The sequence below is a fragment of the Odontesthes bonariensis genome, chromosome 2 (assembly GCF_027942865.1).
Source record: "Odontesthes bonariensis isolate fOdoBon6 chromosome 2, fOdoBon6.hap1, whole genome shotgun sequence".
In the NCBI taxonomy this organism is placed as follows: domain Eukaryota; kingdom Metazoa; phylum Chordata; class Actinopteri; order Atheriniformes; family Atherinopsidae; genus Odontesthes; species Odontesthes bonariensis.
Genome location: NC_134507.1, coordinates 9779360 through 9793457, shown reverse-complemented (window position 1 = coordinate 9793457; position 14098 = coordinate 9779360). Strand labels below are relative to the sequence as shown.

General features: G+C 42.9%; 1 protein-coding gene across 1 annotated transcript; it reads right to left on the bottom strand.

Annotated features, from left to right (window-relative positions):
* Positions 1-1089: 1089 nt before the first annotated feature.
* On the bottom strand, positions 1090-11990 carry b3galnt2 (beta-1,3-N-acetylgalactosaminyltransferase 2). The gene is made up of 12 exons (XM_075476388.1): positions 11731-11990; positions 10910-11036; positions 10426-10526; positions 7247-7446; positions 6918-7013; positions 5396-5506; positions 5229-5307; positions 4586-4769; positions 4129-4254; positions 3802-3961; positions 3665-3721; positions 1090-2214 (listed from the first exon to the last, which is right to left on the bottom strand). Exons 1-12 carry the CDS (start codon positions 11837-11839, stop codon positions 2077-2079), a joined length of 1488 nt encoding a protein of 495 aa, XP_075332503.1. The 5' UTR covers positions 11840-11990; the 3' UTR covers positions 1090-2076.
* Between the last annotated feature and the right edge of the window lie 2108 nt (positions 11991-14098).

The window sequence follows — 14098 nt, the reverse complement described above, 5'->3', positions numbered from 1 at the left end:
TAGCTGATTCTAAATCAACAAACAGCACGTCTGCCGGAGTCTCAAAAATAATGTCGCCAAGTGAAGTCGTCGCCTTGTGCGGTTCAGTGGAGAGCAAAACGGATTCACCCCCCCCCCCCAATCAAGGAAATAACACTCAAATCAAATTTACAACATCGACACATTCTTCAGATTGAAGTAGATGAGTTTTGGAAAGAGACGAGACTCTACATGAAAAGGATCTTATAAATACAATTAACTCCAGCGCACGTGCTCCCGGTTTTTTCTAAGATCGGTGCTCTTTCACTGGAAAATCAGAATAGCTTGAAAGCAGTTTGAGGAACTGCACTCAGGAAATATTACACATGAGCCCGAGGACATGGACAATTCAAAATAAGTGGGGTGCATTATCGTCAAACATAGGGACGAATCAGACTCTGGGTCAGTGGGGTTAGATCCTTTCACTGGGCCTCGTTTTATCTTCTCCAGTTCTGCTTCTTTAGTTTTTGGAGAATGTAGCTTTGGGAGTGACTTCATGTTCACGTATTGATCTCTCAAAGATCAAAAGAATTCTTGAGTGGTGTTCTCCCTTTGAAATTTCATTCCACACCATCCTACTCTTACTTATGTCAATATACGACCCCCCCAATCCAACTATGATGAAGTCTTACATCCTTGAAACACATCAACTATTAGATTCAGTGTCAGGAATAACCTAAACAAAAAACTTTTATTTTTATTTTTTAAATTTGATGAACTGGTTGGATTGTTATGTATGACGGAGCAGAGCAAGAATAATGGAGTCAGGTGATTTGGAGCTTGTCAGTGAATGACAAAATAACCATAATGCTCATCAAAGTTGAGACAAGTTCAATAACTTCACAATCTTAAGAGGCTTTCTCACAGAAAATGATCATCTTCCAGGCTACTCTCCATTCACAAAGAAGGCTGAAGGCCTGAAAAAAAAATGGCGCGTTTATCTACGAGGGGGAGTGGAGCAGATGCGGATGCGACTTTGTCATAATGCGGCTGACTGAGCGAGTGGAGGTGAAAGGATGAGATTGCGGGAGAGGAATGTCAGCCTCGCTGTCGAGGTAATTGCGGAAGCAGAATTTTTTGGCAGGTCGAGCAATTCAAAACAAAGCAAAACGGCCTCCGCCGTCCTGCATTAGTAAAATAACGAGCGTCATCTTCCTTTAAATGATCATCAAATAGAAGCACATCTGGCCTCAGTTTCCCCTGTGTAAGAAAGTCCAGCAGTCTCTGGAGAACAATCGGCAAGATGATTTCCTATTTCTTGTTTGCCGACAAGCAGCACTACCAGCTGAAATAAGGCTCAACACATTACTCTGCACCATGCCCCAAGTAGAAAAAAAGCAAGCCCTTCATCTCTCTCAAGTGTTCTTTATTATCTTTGAGGAGGGCTTCATAAAACTGTGGTAAAAGTCTGTTTCACAGTTGCTTTGTCGAGTTCCAAAAGTCTGCGTCGATATCCCAAATGTCAACATAGAGAACGATGTTTGACAAATACAGTAAGGCCACATCACTATTTGCACAATAACAGTTACGGTACAAAGTGTGTTTGTGAGAGAGGTCGTCATAAATCTACAAACAGTGAAGAGGATGAAAAGATGGAGACGACAATGTACAAAATATAGCGATGCAGTGTATTCATATTTAAAATGCCATTAAATACCTGCTTTAAACCCGTTTTACTGCCCGGATTACCGATAATCAGAATATGGCAAAGTCACATGATTCTGTCCTTTCCTCACCGTCAGCATTACTAAAACATCACTCTGAGGATGGGAAGGATTCCCGTTGGTGCAGAATTTGTTAATCATATGGACCCAGTTTTCAAGATCCTTCTCTGACATTAAGTCCCACATTTCAAATGTTTGTACTGAATTAAACTGAATCATACTTTATTAATCCCTCAACCGAAAATGATCAATAAAATATCATAATAACCAGCAATGGGCTCCGTTCAGTGTTTTGAAGAAAAAAAAAACACAGAAACTGAGTTAACAACCGGAGTTGAGTGCATTTTACCCACAGTGGCACGTGGTGGGGGTGCTGTGGACCACATTCGGTGGGTCAGTCGTTCCAGGGACAACCGCAGGGGTCTCCACAGACACTCTTTCTGCCCCAGAGGACGCGCAGCTCCGTGGCTGTGTGTTGGGGGGACGACAGCATGTCCAGATAGCACTCTTTCTCACACAGCCAGCCGGGGTCCTGGTGACAGGAGAGGAGCAAAGTGTTCCGCTAAGAAATGCAGAATGACACATGCTTATAGAGCTGGACAGGGTGTTGTAATAAATGAGCGTTTTCTGTGTTATGAAGTACACATGTGTGAGAGCTTTAAAGTGCATGATACAATCACGTGGAAAAAAAAGTACAGCCTCTTTCAATTCTAAGATTTTGGTCTTAAAACTAAGTACACCTTTAGCAGTAATAGAAGGCATTTTTCTTTCTGCACGATGTTCTGTCTCTCACGTCGTTATGGTGGAATTTTGGTCCACTCTTCTTTACAACATTGCTTCGGTTCATTAAAGTTGGCGGATTATTCACAGTTCTCTTATGGGCACATCACAGCATCTCAATCAGGTTCAGGTCTGGACTTTGACCGGAGCGTTACAAACACCTTCACCCAGTTTCATCCCAGTTGTTTTTCGTTTCTCTGAGCCTTACAGACTGACCTCGGGATGAACAAGCTGGGGCGCCTACTCCTTGGACGATTGATAACAGACTCGAATGCATTATGAATAATCTTTCTCACCGCAGACGATTGGACTCCAAATATAATCAAGCCAGAAGCTGGCTGCTCCTTCCCCTCTTTAATCCCTGTGGAGGCGGTAAGGATGTTCTTAGTTTTTCAAACCCTGCGTCATTAATAAATAATCCAATATGAAATGTGTTTGTCTAAGGTTGCATTTACTTGCTTTTAAGATCTGATAAAGATGATTTTTAAGAATTTAAAGAGGCTGTGCTTTCTTTTTCTGATGTCCGACTGCATACTTGCATAATTAACTACTAACAAGAGGGAAACGATCATTTTTCAGTCCTTTATGCTGCAAGGCTTTTTATGGAATTAAAATTTTGAAATGGCCCGACAACAAGGATGAGAGAAGTAAAAGTTCTGCTCACAATTTCATTTCATCTTCCCATTCATGAAGTTTGAAGGTTTTGTGAAACCATGTATTAAACAAACATTGTTCGCGGGTACAAAAGTTTCAAAGATTTTTCTTAACAACGGTCATATAAAAGCTGGCACGCAAGTCAAGCTCGTTACCTCTGTCACTCAAAATATCAACTTCAGCAGGTTTTCAGGCCGAGCAGCTTAAATTCACACCGTTTCAATAACTGAGCGGGAGTCTAACAAACATGTTCTCCTTCTTACTGCACTGATGTTTACGTACTGCTGTGCTCTTGCTGAAGAATTTCATTTTTTTTCCCTTTTCTCTCCCTTTAATATCAGACTCTGACCTTTACCAGTTGAATGTTAACAGTCGGTGTACTGTGAAAACACTGGGGACAACAATGGAACGAGTAGGACTTGTTCATTCTATCTCAGAAAAAAAAAAAAATCTTCCGAGCTGTATTTTACAACTGTACCAGAATTATGTCAAGAAGCCTATTTCCATAATAAGCTCAAATCATTTGTGTTCAATAAGCTACTTCTTACCTGATATTTCTGTGGTCCGACAGCAGCCATCCATATCCCCATACTCACATCTTCCCCCTGTAATGACACATCCAGGAAATATTGCTCACGTTATGATCAGAATTATCTGCCACAGTTGCTTACGCTCAATTCTCTACCTGGTAAGCTTTCAATTTCTCCGCATTACTAGCGAGCCATTGGACCAGGTCACGAGAGACCACGTAGCCCGAGCCGCAGGCGAACGCCGGGTAGGCCGGACTCGGGTACTCCAGCTCCTGCCACTTCCCGATACGATCCACTGCCCAGCTCTGCCTGAAACTGGGTCAGGAAGGCAGACGGGTTATCATCAGACCCTGTCTCTCGTTCCACTCCATCAACATGACAACACTGAGCATCCCTGTTTATTGAAGCAGGCGGTGCGCTGAGGTTAAGACCCGACAAATGCAAACAGCAGTCAACGGGATCAGACACGAAGCGCCACTTACTTCCCCCACCAGAAATTGCTGCGCTTGAGACCCTTGTGGTTCATTTTCATTAATACGGAGTCCACGTCAATGTAACAATCATCATCTGTCTTCAGCAGCAGATTAAAGTCAGCATTTCCCACAGACCTGCCGGAGAGGGAGTTTGCAACATTAATTAAAGCGCACCCCGATTATTTGCAACATCCCAGAGTGAATTTACTTTCAAATACCACCGAGAGCTGAGGGCAAGAGGTCTGCAAATCACTAAAATACCTGCCAATTCAAAGCCAAAGAACACCCCGTATATTTTGCTATTTGATGACTCACAACAGCCCCCAGCCCCCACTGTGAGATTGCAATCGTAATTCTAACAGAGACATTTTGAGGCGACGGCACACATTCATTTCAGGTTTCTGATTTCCTCAGAGGGCTCAGGCAATTTAGAGACAGAGAAACGAGTCGTTAACACTTGGCATACCATTTATAGAACTGAAGCAGTTTGGAAGGCACGCTCCTGTAAGTGTCTACCACGTCCACGAACACTATGTCGCCATGCCTGAGGCTCTCCTCATGCAAACTGGCATCCTCCTGCCTCAGCCTGGAGGCATGGTGCTCCATCCTGAGCGGGCGGCCCCGCAGGAGCCCAGACAGACCTTCCCCGTCTGAACAAAGGATAGTAAGAGCCGGAGTGACATAATGGAGGGAATCAGAGAGGGAATAAAGCAGACAAGACGAATAGAAGAAAATAAAAAAAAATAAAAACATTCAGGGAGATCATTGATAAATTAAGGTGTTCTTGAGAGATAATAACAAATCGCTGGTAAAGAAAGAAGAAGATACCAAACAAAACAGCTACAAATCTAGCCGCAGATTCAAACACATGCAGGGAAAAAAATTAATTAATAAATCAATAATCTAACACAGGCGGGTGGCAGTGGAAAGAATGGTTATTGTCCACTTGGCATATGTGCAAAGAGCCCCGAGGTGAAAAAGGGCTAATCTCAGAATGAATTAGATTTGTTTTTACACGGGGATTTCTTTAATAACAGTTGGCTCACACAGCGATTTTGATCGAGCCGTTTTCATATTAAGCTATGAATCAATTCTGTTGCCAGACCAACCATAGATAGTAAATGTAAAGCCTCCAGCCAGGCCGGGAAATCCAAGCGCGCTTCTGTGAGGCAATATGCCCTCTGCGATCTGCAAATCCAAGAAGAGAGCAGGAAAATGTCTCAAAGCTTAAAACTTAAAGAGGGTTTTCCCACCACAGTTATTTATTAACACGTACAGAAGAGAACTTGAGGACGCCTCCACCATCACTGAGCTTCACAGAGGTGGAGTTGACTGTGGTCAGTGCAGCAGAGTCCAAACTCTCCCAAACCAGCGTCCCCTCAAAGCCCTGAATAAAGTAGAAAAGACGGCAGTGCTGTTGAACGCTGTCAAACACCATGGAAGCAAAAGAGCACTGACTGCTTTACAGCCAGCAGTTAATACAGAAACAATAAATCGACACATAGAAACATACCTAACAGCTTACGCTTACAGGTTGTCATTAAAAGGCCGCAACGGCCACAATAGATTGTCTTCTTAAAGGATAAGACCGGTTTTTTGACATTGGGCCCTTGATTTCACATTATAACATGATGTTCTACTCACCCCTGCTTGTTGTTGGTCATTTGGAGCTGTTCCGAAGATATTCGTGAGGCGTCTGGCTGCTCTCTTGAGATATTCGGCCATGAAACGGTTTCCTATGGGCAAGCTTATACAGGCACAAACTATGCTGTTTATAATTTATTAATTACTCTACACTAGCACTGATAACGTGGAGGTGCGTCGCTTACTTAAAAAAATCCGGGTTACTAATTTTGAATTTTAGCCGAATGAATAAATAGGCAGCAGGTCTGTGGGCTGCCTGTGGCAGTAGCACGACGAGGACGTCAGTAACACCCACTTTACGACAAAAAAAAATCAAAATTACAATAACCCGGATTTTTTTAAGTAAGCAACGCACCTCCACGTTATCAGTGCTAGTGTACAGTAATTAATAAATTATAAACAGCATAGTTTGTGCCTGTATAAGCTTGCCCATAGGAAACCGTTTCATGGCCGAATATCTCAAGAGAGCAGCCAGACGCCTCTCGAATATCTTCGGAACAGCTCCAAATTACCAACAACAAGCAGGGGTGAGTAGAACATCATGTTATAATGTGAAATCAAGGGCCCAATGTCAAAAAACCGGTCTTATCCTTTAAGCGGTTTGTTCTGTATTGTGCCAGTAAATATCTGCACCCCGAGGTCAGCGAGACAAACTCGCACCTTGGGGGTGGTTCGCCTCAGCAAGTATGGACTGCGCTTATTTCAAAGAGCTGAACTCATAAAAGGTTGCTATGGTCATTTAAGGATGTTCCTGCAATTCTGCTGCACACCTTTATAACACCCTGCAGGCAATTCTTTTGCTGAACAGAATACAAGGTCAAATAAGCATAAAAGTTACATGCTGGAGGGTGGCATACAGTGCTTGAAAGTGAACTCCACAGGCTTATAATTTTGCATTAGACATTTTATTTCCTGAGCTGGTGCTGATTATCCAACAACAAAAGTGTGAATCAATGTTCGACTATTTTGGTTATAGCCATCTGTGTTGAGCTTAGGAGAAAAAGAAAAACGCTTAGTTCAAACACAAACAAATCAAAATTTAGTTTACTAGCGATCTATGTTTTCAAACATGTTTGAGCCGAAGGAGCTTTTCCTCGTGGCAGTCCTGGGGATATTTAAAAAAAAATAATACATTTTTTTTTTTTTAAACTGACCTTGGGCAAGATGAACTGCTCCACTGGTTTGTACCAGACCCAGTTCACCATGGTCCCCGTGCTTATGGAACTGAAGCGAGCAGTAACCACAGCCTCCTGAAAAGAATTTTTTAAAGATCACAGGTTTCTCTCCACAAAGACTTCAAAAAGGGCATGTTTCCAGTGTAATCCACACTGAATATTACACTACACTGTCTGGTTAAGAGCGGTAACCCAGAAGGTGGTGAGGTGCGTCTTCAAAACAAAGCCCTACGGCCGGCCTTCCAGCAGACTCCACAGAAAAGTAGCCTCGAGTAAAACATTGTGCTCACAGACTGAGGCTTTGTTACCTCCTGGTCCAACTGGTGAAGCTTCACCGTCACATTGGTCTGAAGTTCAGGCAAGGTCTTGCAGGGAAACACCCCCAGCTTGGTTATAACCACTGGGTGGAGGACCTTGAAATCCAGCGCGATGGCAGACACGTCAGAAGGGGCGAGCACCGAGGGGTCAGACACCGCCACGATCTCTATCTCTTCATCCTGCCCAGTCACTGGGACACAGAGAAGGTAGGATAAGCGCATCAGAAATGTATTCAAATTCCAACATGCTGACCGTCTTTTCTTTAAGTGATGATAAGTGATGTTTTCTTCTCCGAGCGCTCCTCGTCTCACAGACTGGTGAAAATTCACCATCAGCAATTTGAGGAGCCGCTGTCTTTAAAGTGAGCCTCGGCTCGTGAGTGTGGTTTCTTAATTACAAAAGGGCAGTTTATTACCCTTGAGATCAATGAGAAGATCAAGGCTGTTAAAGAGAAGCAGGCCTTTTACTTCAGATGTGTTTTAGACAAGTTCTACGGCTCCTCCCGAAATAAAGCCTATTAGAGACGAAGGATTGCAGAGAGAGCGCAGCGGTCCATGAATCTGATTTGCAGATGTTTCCCAAACCACCTCTGCAGATTGCAGACATATTTTCCAACTTAGGTGCAGAAAACATTAGTAATATGTGTGTCTAATGCCTTCGGCATTGGCGCCCATATTTATTGTGTGGGATTATTATTCTCACTGTAGTGAAATTAACTTCTTATGTCGGTCCTTATTGTGAAGGCCCACTGAACATGGAGCTTTCACCGTAAAAGAATGTGTGCAGCAGTCGAAGAGCGCTAAACATAGTTAACTCTGGTCTAATGGTGACTCCACGCAGCTAACAAAGCTTCTTAACGTATACTTCTTTGACAATGTGCTATTTGGTGAGTTTAAAACTGTTGGAACGCAGCAGATTAACGAAGTGAAAGTGTGTATTTGTAGAGCCGATCGGCAAATACCCGACATTCAACGAGCAGCTCGTATGACTTTAAACACAAACAGTGTGAGTCCATGTGTGTGTGTGTGTGTGTGTGTGTGTGTGTGTGTGTGTGCGCAGATATACGTTTTTAAGTATATCAGCCAAGAGAGCTGAAGTAGCAAAAACTTCTTCAAGCGAACGGTGGCTGAACACACCTCTGGAATGAAAATGTGGTGACGAGGTGATCGGCTGAAGGCTCTCTCTCCATGATCCTGCGACTTAAAGAAGACGTATCTTGCCCTTTTTCACAGGTTGACACAATTTCCGGACGTCTTTAGGAAGCGTCTGGGTACATTTTCTCTGGTCAAAACACCACAGAAGGGCAGGAGAAAAGCTTCCTAATTTACACCTCCACTCACACAGACCCGACTTACAGCGTGAAGCGACCCACACGCTTCCCTCCACCACTGTGTTCTGCAGGGTCTGCTTCTTTTTAGATCAGTAAAAACCCTTGAAGCACACTAACACCGCACGACAGAGCATAAAATAAATAGCCTGAGCGCTAACAGTGGCGCGAGCGGTGTAACTGGCTCAGACTCATCGACTAAGCTGATGAAAGAAAATCTTGACTGGGTCTGTCTCAATTATTAGTTTAAGAATTTATAGCAGACGACTATTTGTCATACTTGAGGTTTTCATTGTTCACTATCACACCCTTAAAGAGAGTGACAGCCATTTATTAAATACTACACATGATGAATATAAGTGGACACTATAGGACAGAAAAGAGATGACTGTGGGAAAATGATTGTGCCAAAACCCGACCCGCAATCTATGGCTCATTTGTTCAAGTGAAAGAATTCTAATACATTCAGTGACGTGTTAACTTTATGGAGCCCCGTGTAATGGTTTCATGAGTCTTTTTTTTTATAATAAAGATGTGTTTTAATATCAAAACTCATTGAAAAGGTTTTCTTCTTTTTCAAAGCAGCGGACAGATACGTTTAAGATTTGGTTGCGAGGGTTAGAAAAATTGATTGGTGTGATTTTAGAGGATGATTCTACCGTTTATGGAGGTTCATACAAATGACACTCCCTGCTGCAATGCTTTTATTTTATGTAAAGCACTTTGAACTGTTTGTACATGAAATGTGCTATACAAATAAATTTGATTTGATTTTGATTTGAAAAGACAGCCAGAGTCGTGACACAGTGCAGAAAAAGGGACTTTTACATGATGTGATCATTACATCAAAGGATCATTGAATGATGATTATCTATCATCAGGTTGGAGGAGTTTCAAGAGCGTTCACAAGCGCGGCCCAAAGGCAGATGCAGACGTACAACATGATACAAAATACAGCCTCATTGATCAAAGAATTATGCTGGGAGGGGAGGTTACCAAAAGCAAATCTAAGAGGGTAAATAGCATTCACCTTATTGCAGCCCCAGAGGAAAAAAAATGAAATCACCGTGATGGGCACTGCACAAACAGCCACATTTCAGTAACAATTAATCGCCCGCTTTACGTGTGCTTTGACCTGAATTCTGAGTCAGGTACCCAACTGTGGAGACAGCAGCCACTGTCTCTTTCTCTTCCAATTACACCGAGCATCTCGCACCGAAGCTGCCCGCCTCCGATTCTGAGGCAAATCACGTCAACACTTACGCCCATTAACACGAGGGAGAGCGCTGCAAAATAAAACGCTGACATGACCTTAAAGGCCGTCGTCTGAAAAAGCCTATTCTGACGAGCAGTAATTATGTTTTCCTGATGGCTGCAAACGCAGAGCCTGACAGGGAAGAAGTAGCGACGCAGCCGAGCTGGACCGACTCCGTGAAGGTGAAAGACATAACAATTACCACGGACATTCAACGTGACGGCGAGCGTGTTCAATTATTTCATATATGGAGCATCAGTGGCTCACACAGCTCCCACTTTTCACGCGTTAGTAGGCAGTTTCTAAGTACTCCAGCAGCTGCCGCACTGACTATCAGACATTTCTGCCTTGGATACAGAAAGGAAAAGAAAGTTGTCCTTGAGCTGTGGGTGAACATGAATAAAAGGTGCTTCACTTTTCTTCTGAACATTCATTCTTTTCATTCTGCCAACTCCTCTGCTGTTGTTCTGCCTCCGCCCCTGACGAATCCTCACACACACACAAGCAACACACTGCACAGAACGCTCCTCAGCATGACGGCTGAAGATGCCACTCATTAGTGCATTTCTTTCCTCGTCTTTCCTCACCTGGCTCGCTGAAGTTCAAGAGGGAGCAGGAGTAGGGATCCTCTCTGTCCTCCTCCGGGATGGGACACCCATGCTCGCCCACGATAAACTTCACCCCCACCCTGAAAACAAGCACAAACACGGCTGCATTCATCCGTCTTGTGAAATATTCAGCTGCGAGACTTCTAAAGCCAAGCTTGTCCATCTATCCACCCCCCCGTTGCTATGGTTACTGAGGGTTGCTTTAAAGGCCATCACACCTTATCTGCTCAGATCGCTGAATGAGAAGGATATGGACAAAAAAAAAAAAAAAAAAAAAAAAGGAGGAATGAAAGAGAGAACAATATTGCCCACTGGTCAGGTAAAGATAAAAGGGTGGATGCAACAGTCCATTATTTGCTGCCAGCTGCAGGCTCCATTTCCACTATATGCATTTGGCCTGCCAGTGGAAAAACATAAAAAATAAAAAAAGGCAGTGGCGAAGTTGGAGCTCCTCTTTACAAACCTGTGCTGGAAGTGGGGGTGATCTCGGATGTACCCCAGCCAGGTCTCTCTTATCGCTTGTCGCAGCTCATAATTGTGTCTCGCTGACAGCACTCCCACCAAAACTTCATAGAAAGGCAACGGTTCATCTGTGTGAGAAACAGGGAGGGGAAAAACCTCTCACAACAGGATGCCATATCTTATCATTTCCACAATTATTACCCAGCCATTAATGTGATGTCGGGGGTAAGATAGGAACTCACAGTAATGACAATGACAAGGTAACAGGCAGATAAAGGGTTTGCTTGATTTATGCTTTTCATTTCTGATGCGGACAACAGTTTCCTCTGATATTCACTTTGCAGAGACCTAAATGAGAAGCATGCTATAAATCACTACATCAAAAATGCATGATTTCATGCATTTAAAGCTGGTTAAAGTGTACCAGCTGATGAAAAAGCGGGTTCACGCATCACCACAGCCGTACTCGTGAATGGTAATCTCTTAGAAGAGCACAAGAATAAACTGTGCAAGGGGTCTAATAGAAGATAGTTCATATCTACAGTCTGTGAGCACATCCCATCAGTCTCTGCTTACAGGCGTTAGACTATCCCAGCAACGCCCAACACTGCTGAAGTGTCACATTCACATGTTTGTCTTCTAAAAACACGTAGAAAAACACACACTGTGCCACGCGACAACACGGCACAACCACACGCAAACTAACAACCAAAACGGGGCGGCAAAAAGCAAAGTTAGCCAGACGCTCGAATGTGAAAAAGTTGCGAGGTTTTGAGGAGGTGAAACGCGGGGTTGTGGCAAAAAAAAAAGAAAAGAAAGTACCCGAGTGTGTGTTGTTGTCCGACGCGCTGGAGGAGGGTCGTTGTGCCAACCACAAGTGCACCAGGACGGCGACGGCACAGGGCGGCAGAATGAGCGCTAGCCTCCGCATGGACGGAGCCCTTCATTCAGCCGGAGCAGGCTTCTGCTTTAGCGGAGCGGAGCCTCTTCCTGAGCCGCACAGCACTGCACGGAGTGAGCTGTTCTGCGTGCGCGCTTCATTTCAGCTCCGCAGCTCTCCGCCGGGCTCGACACTGCCTCATGTCTGCCTCCGCTGCTTGGAGAGCCGGACCAATGGGAGACGAGGAGCCCTACCGCAGTGCACCCTGGGAGGTGATGTTCGATAATAGTATTGTCAAATGAAAGCAAGAAGCAGATAATTGGGGTTTCATTAGTACAATATGGTAGGTATACAAAAAAATAAACATTTTTTTAAACAAGTGGAACAAACTGCCAGTGGAGATTAAATTTTCACCAAATGGTGACATTTTTAAATCCAGGTTAAAGACATTTCTGTTCTCATGTGTCTATGCATGAAATCTGCACGCTATCTTTTAATTTATCTAGACTGTTGCTTGTTTTTAAATTAATTTAAATTATTTTATTTGTTTCTCTTTATATTCTTTTATGTATTTTAATGCTTCTTCCACGTCCTGCTGCAATGCTTTTATTTTATGTAAAGCACTTTGAATTGTTTGTACATGAAATGTGCTATACAAATAAATTAGATTTTATTTATCATTACCATTGAGCAATTAACACATGACAAATGACGCAGCCACATGCAGGTTCAATTTTGGCCTAATTAAAGTGAAAGAATGGTAATCTAAGCACAACAATAAATTGTTTATTCCTTGTCCTGAGAAGAAAATTAAACCTCATCACTTATCGCACAACACTGCTTTTTTTTCTTCTAGCTTGTTTTCCTTCAGTCCACTTCGTGAATGTCTAATGAAGCGAGGAAAACATTCTGTGCAGGATAGAAAATTAACAAATGAATCATTATATCCCCCTGAAACCCCAGTGATGTGTTTTAGCTTTGAGATTACAACAGAACTTTATCAAACCTGTTAGTCAGTGTGCCACATAAATCATTTAAATGAAATCTAATGTGCATGGAGATGGATGCGTGAGGAGGATTTCTTCTGACTCCGAAAGCATTAGTGTTTCTCCTGGAGAAGAGGGGTGGGCCACCAGCAGCACCTGCTACATACTTGTACACATTCGATTTGTATTGATTTTAATGGAATTCCAGCATTGCATAAATGTAATTTTAGAGACCTTACTGCCTTTTCTTTAGAAGAAGAATATTATGGGGAGAAAGCATTGAAAACTTGCTGCAAGGCCCTAGACTGCTCCTGTAGCTAAATACTCTAATCAGAAATGATTACCATTTATTTTCGGGTGCACTTTCAGGGCTCCTCTGTGCTCAGTTTGAAAAATTACTTCAGCATATATTTTTGGTATGAGATAACCAACTGCCTGAGGGATAATTACTTGTGCTGTGCACTTATAATTCCTTTTTGGACTCATTGTATTCATAGATCTACTTATCACAGTGATTATAGTCATCTCCCTGCAATGCATGTTCAAGGTTTCTTGAAATCCATCCAGCTTTAAAGTGGCACCCGACCCTTGTTTGTTATTCATGTCTCTGAATTCAGTTTTTATTCATATGCTGAAAATATTCTAACTTGTGTGTGTGTGTGTTTTCTTCTCTTTCCCTTTTTCTCTGCAGCATTCTGAACACTCTGGATCTGCAGCATATTTCTCTAGATCTATAGACCCCCCCCCCTTCTCTCTTTTCCTTTTTCAGGTCCCAGCTGAGAACAATGCTCCTGCAACTTATAACCAAGGTCTTTTTCTTCTAATTCTAACTTTAGGCTTTAGTACATAGGTTTTCCTCACATGTATTCCTTTTTGTCTCTTAGGACTGAATGTCAGGGGGGAAAAAAGAGGGTACTGCAGATTGTATTGCCTCCTGGGATCAATTTTCTTTTTTGAATATATCTCTAACTATTTTTTCAATGGCTGAAGGACCAATAATCAAATCTAGCAAACATTTGGAAAATACACTCAAAATCTCTGCTTCGTGGGGACAGTGTGGGTAACAGGAGGACATAATATTTCTAACCCCCCCCCCCGCCTTCATTCACTGTGAGAGGCATACGGTACAAATCTACTTCTAAGGGGGAAAATTTAATAAGAAATAGATCTAGATGACAATCCGCAACACAGCTGGTCAGAAAGCTTCAAAGACACTCCTCTTTCACTGTGCTCGTTTTTAATTACATCCTGATCCGTTGGGATTGGTTGAGAGAAATCAATAAGAGATACCTGGCTTTGCCTCATCAGTCTCACTCACAGACTT

What these genes read in the sequence shown, in the direction of transcription:
- b3galnt2 (XM_075476388.1), bottom strand. Translation starts at nt 11,839, where the DNA reads ATGCGGAGGCTAGCGCTCATTCTGCCGCCCTGTGCCGTCGCCGTCCTG. An exon ending in GGACAACAACACACACTCGG is followed by an intron (nt 11,037 to 11,730) that starts GTACTTTCTTTT and finishes TTTCTCACACAG; the next exon opens with ATGAACCGTTGCCTTTCTAT. An exon ending in AGCAATTTCTGGTGGGGGAA is followed by an intron (nt 3,962 to 4,128) that starts GTAAGTGGCGCT and finishes TTCCTGACCCAG; the next exon opens with TTTCAGGCAGAGCTGGGCAG.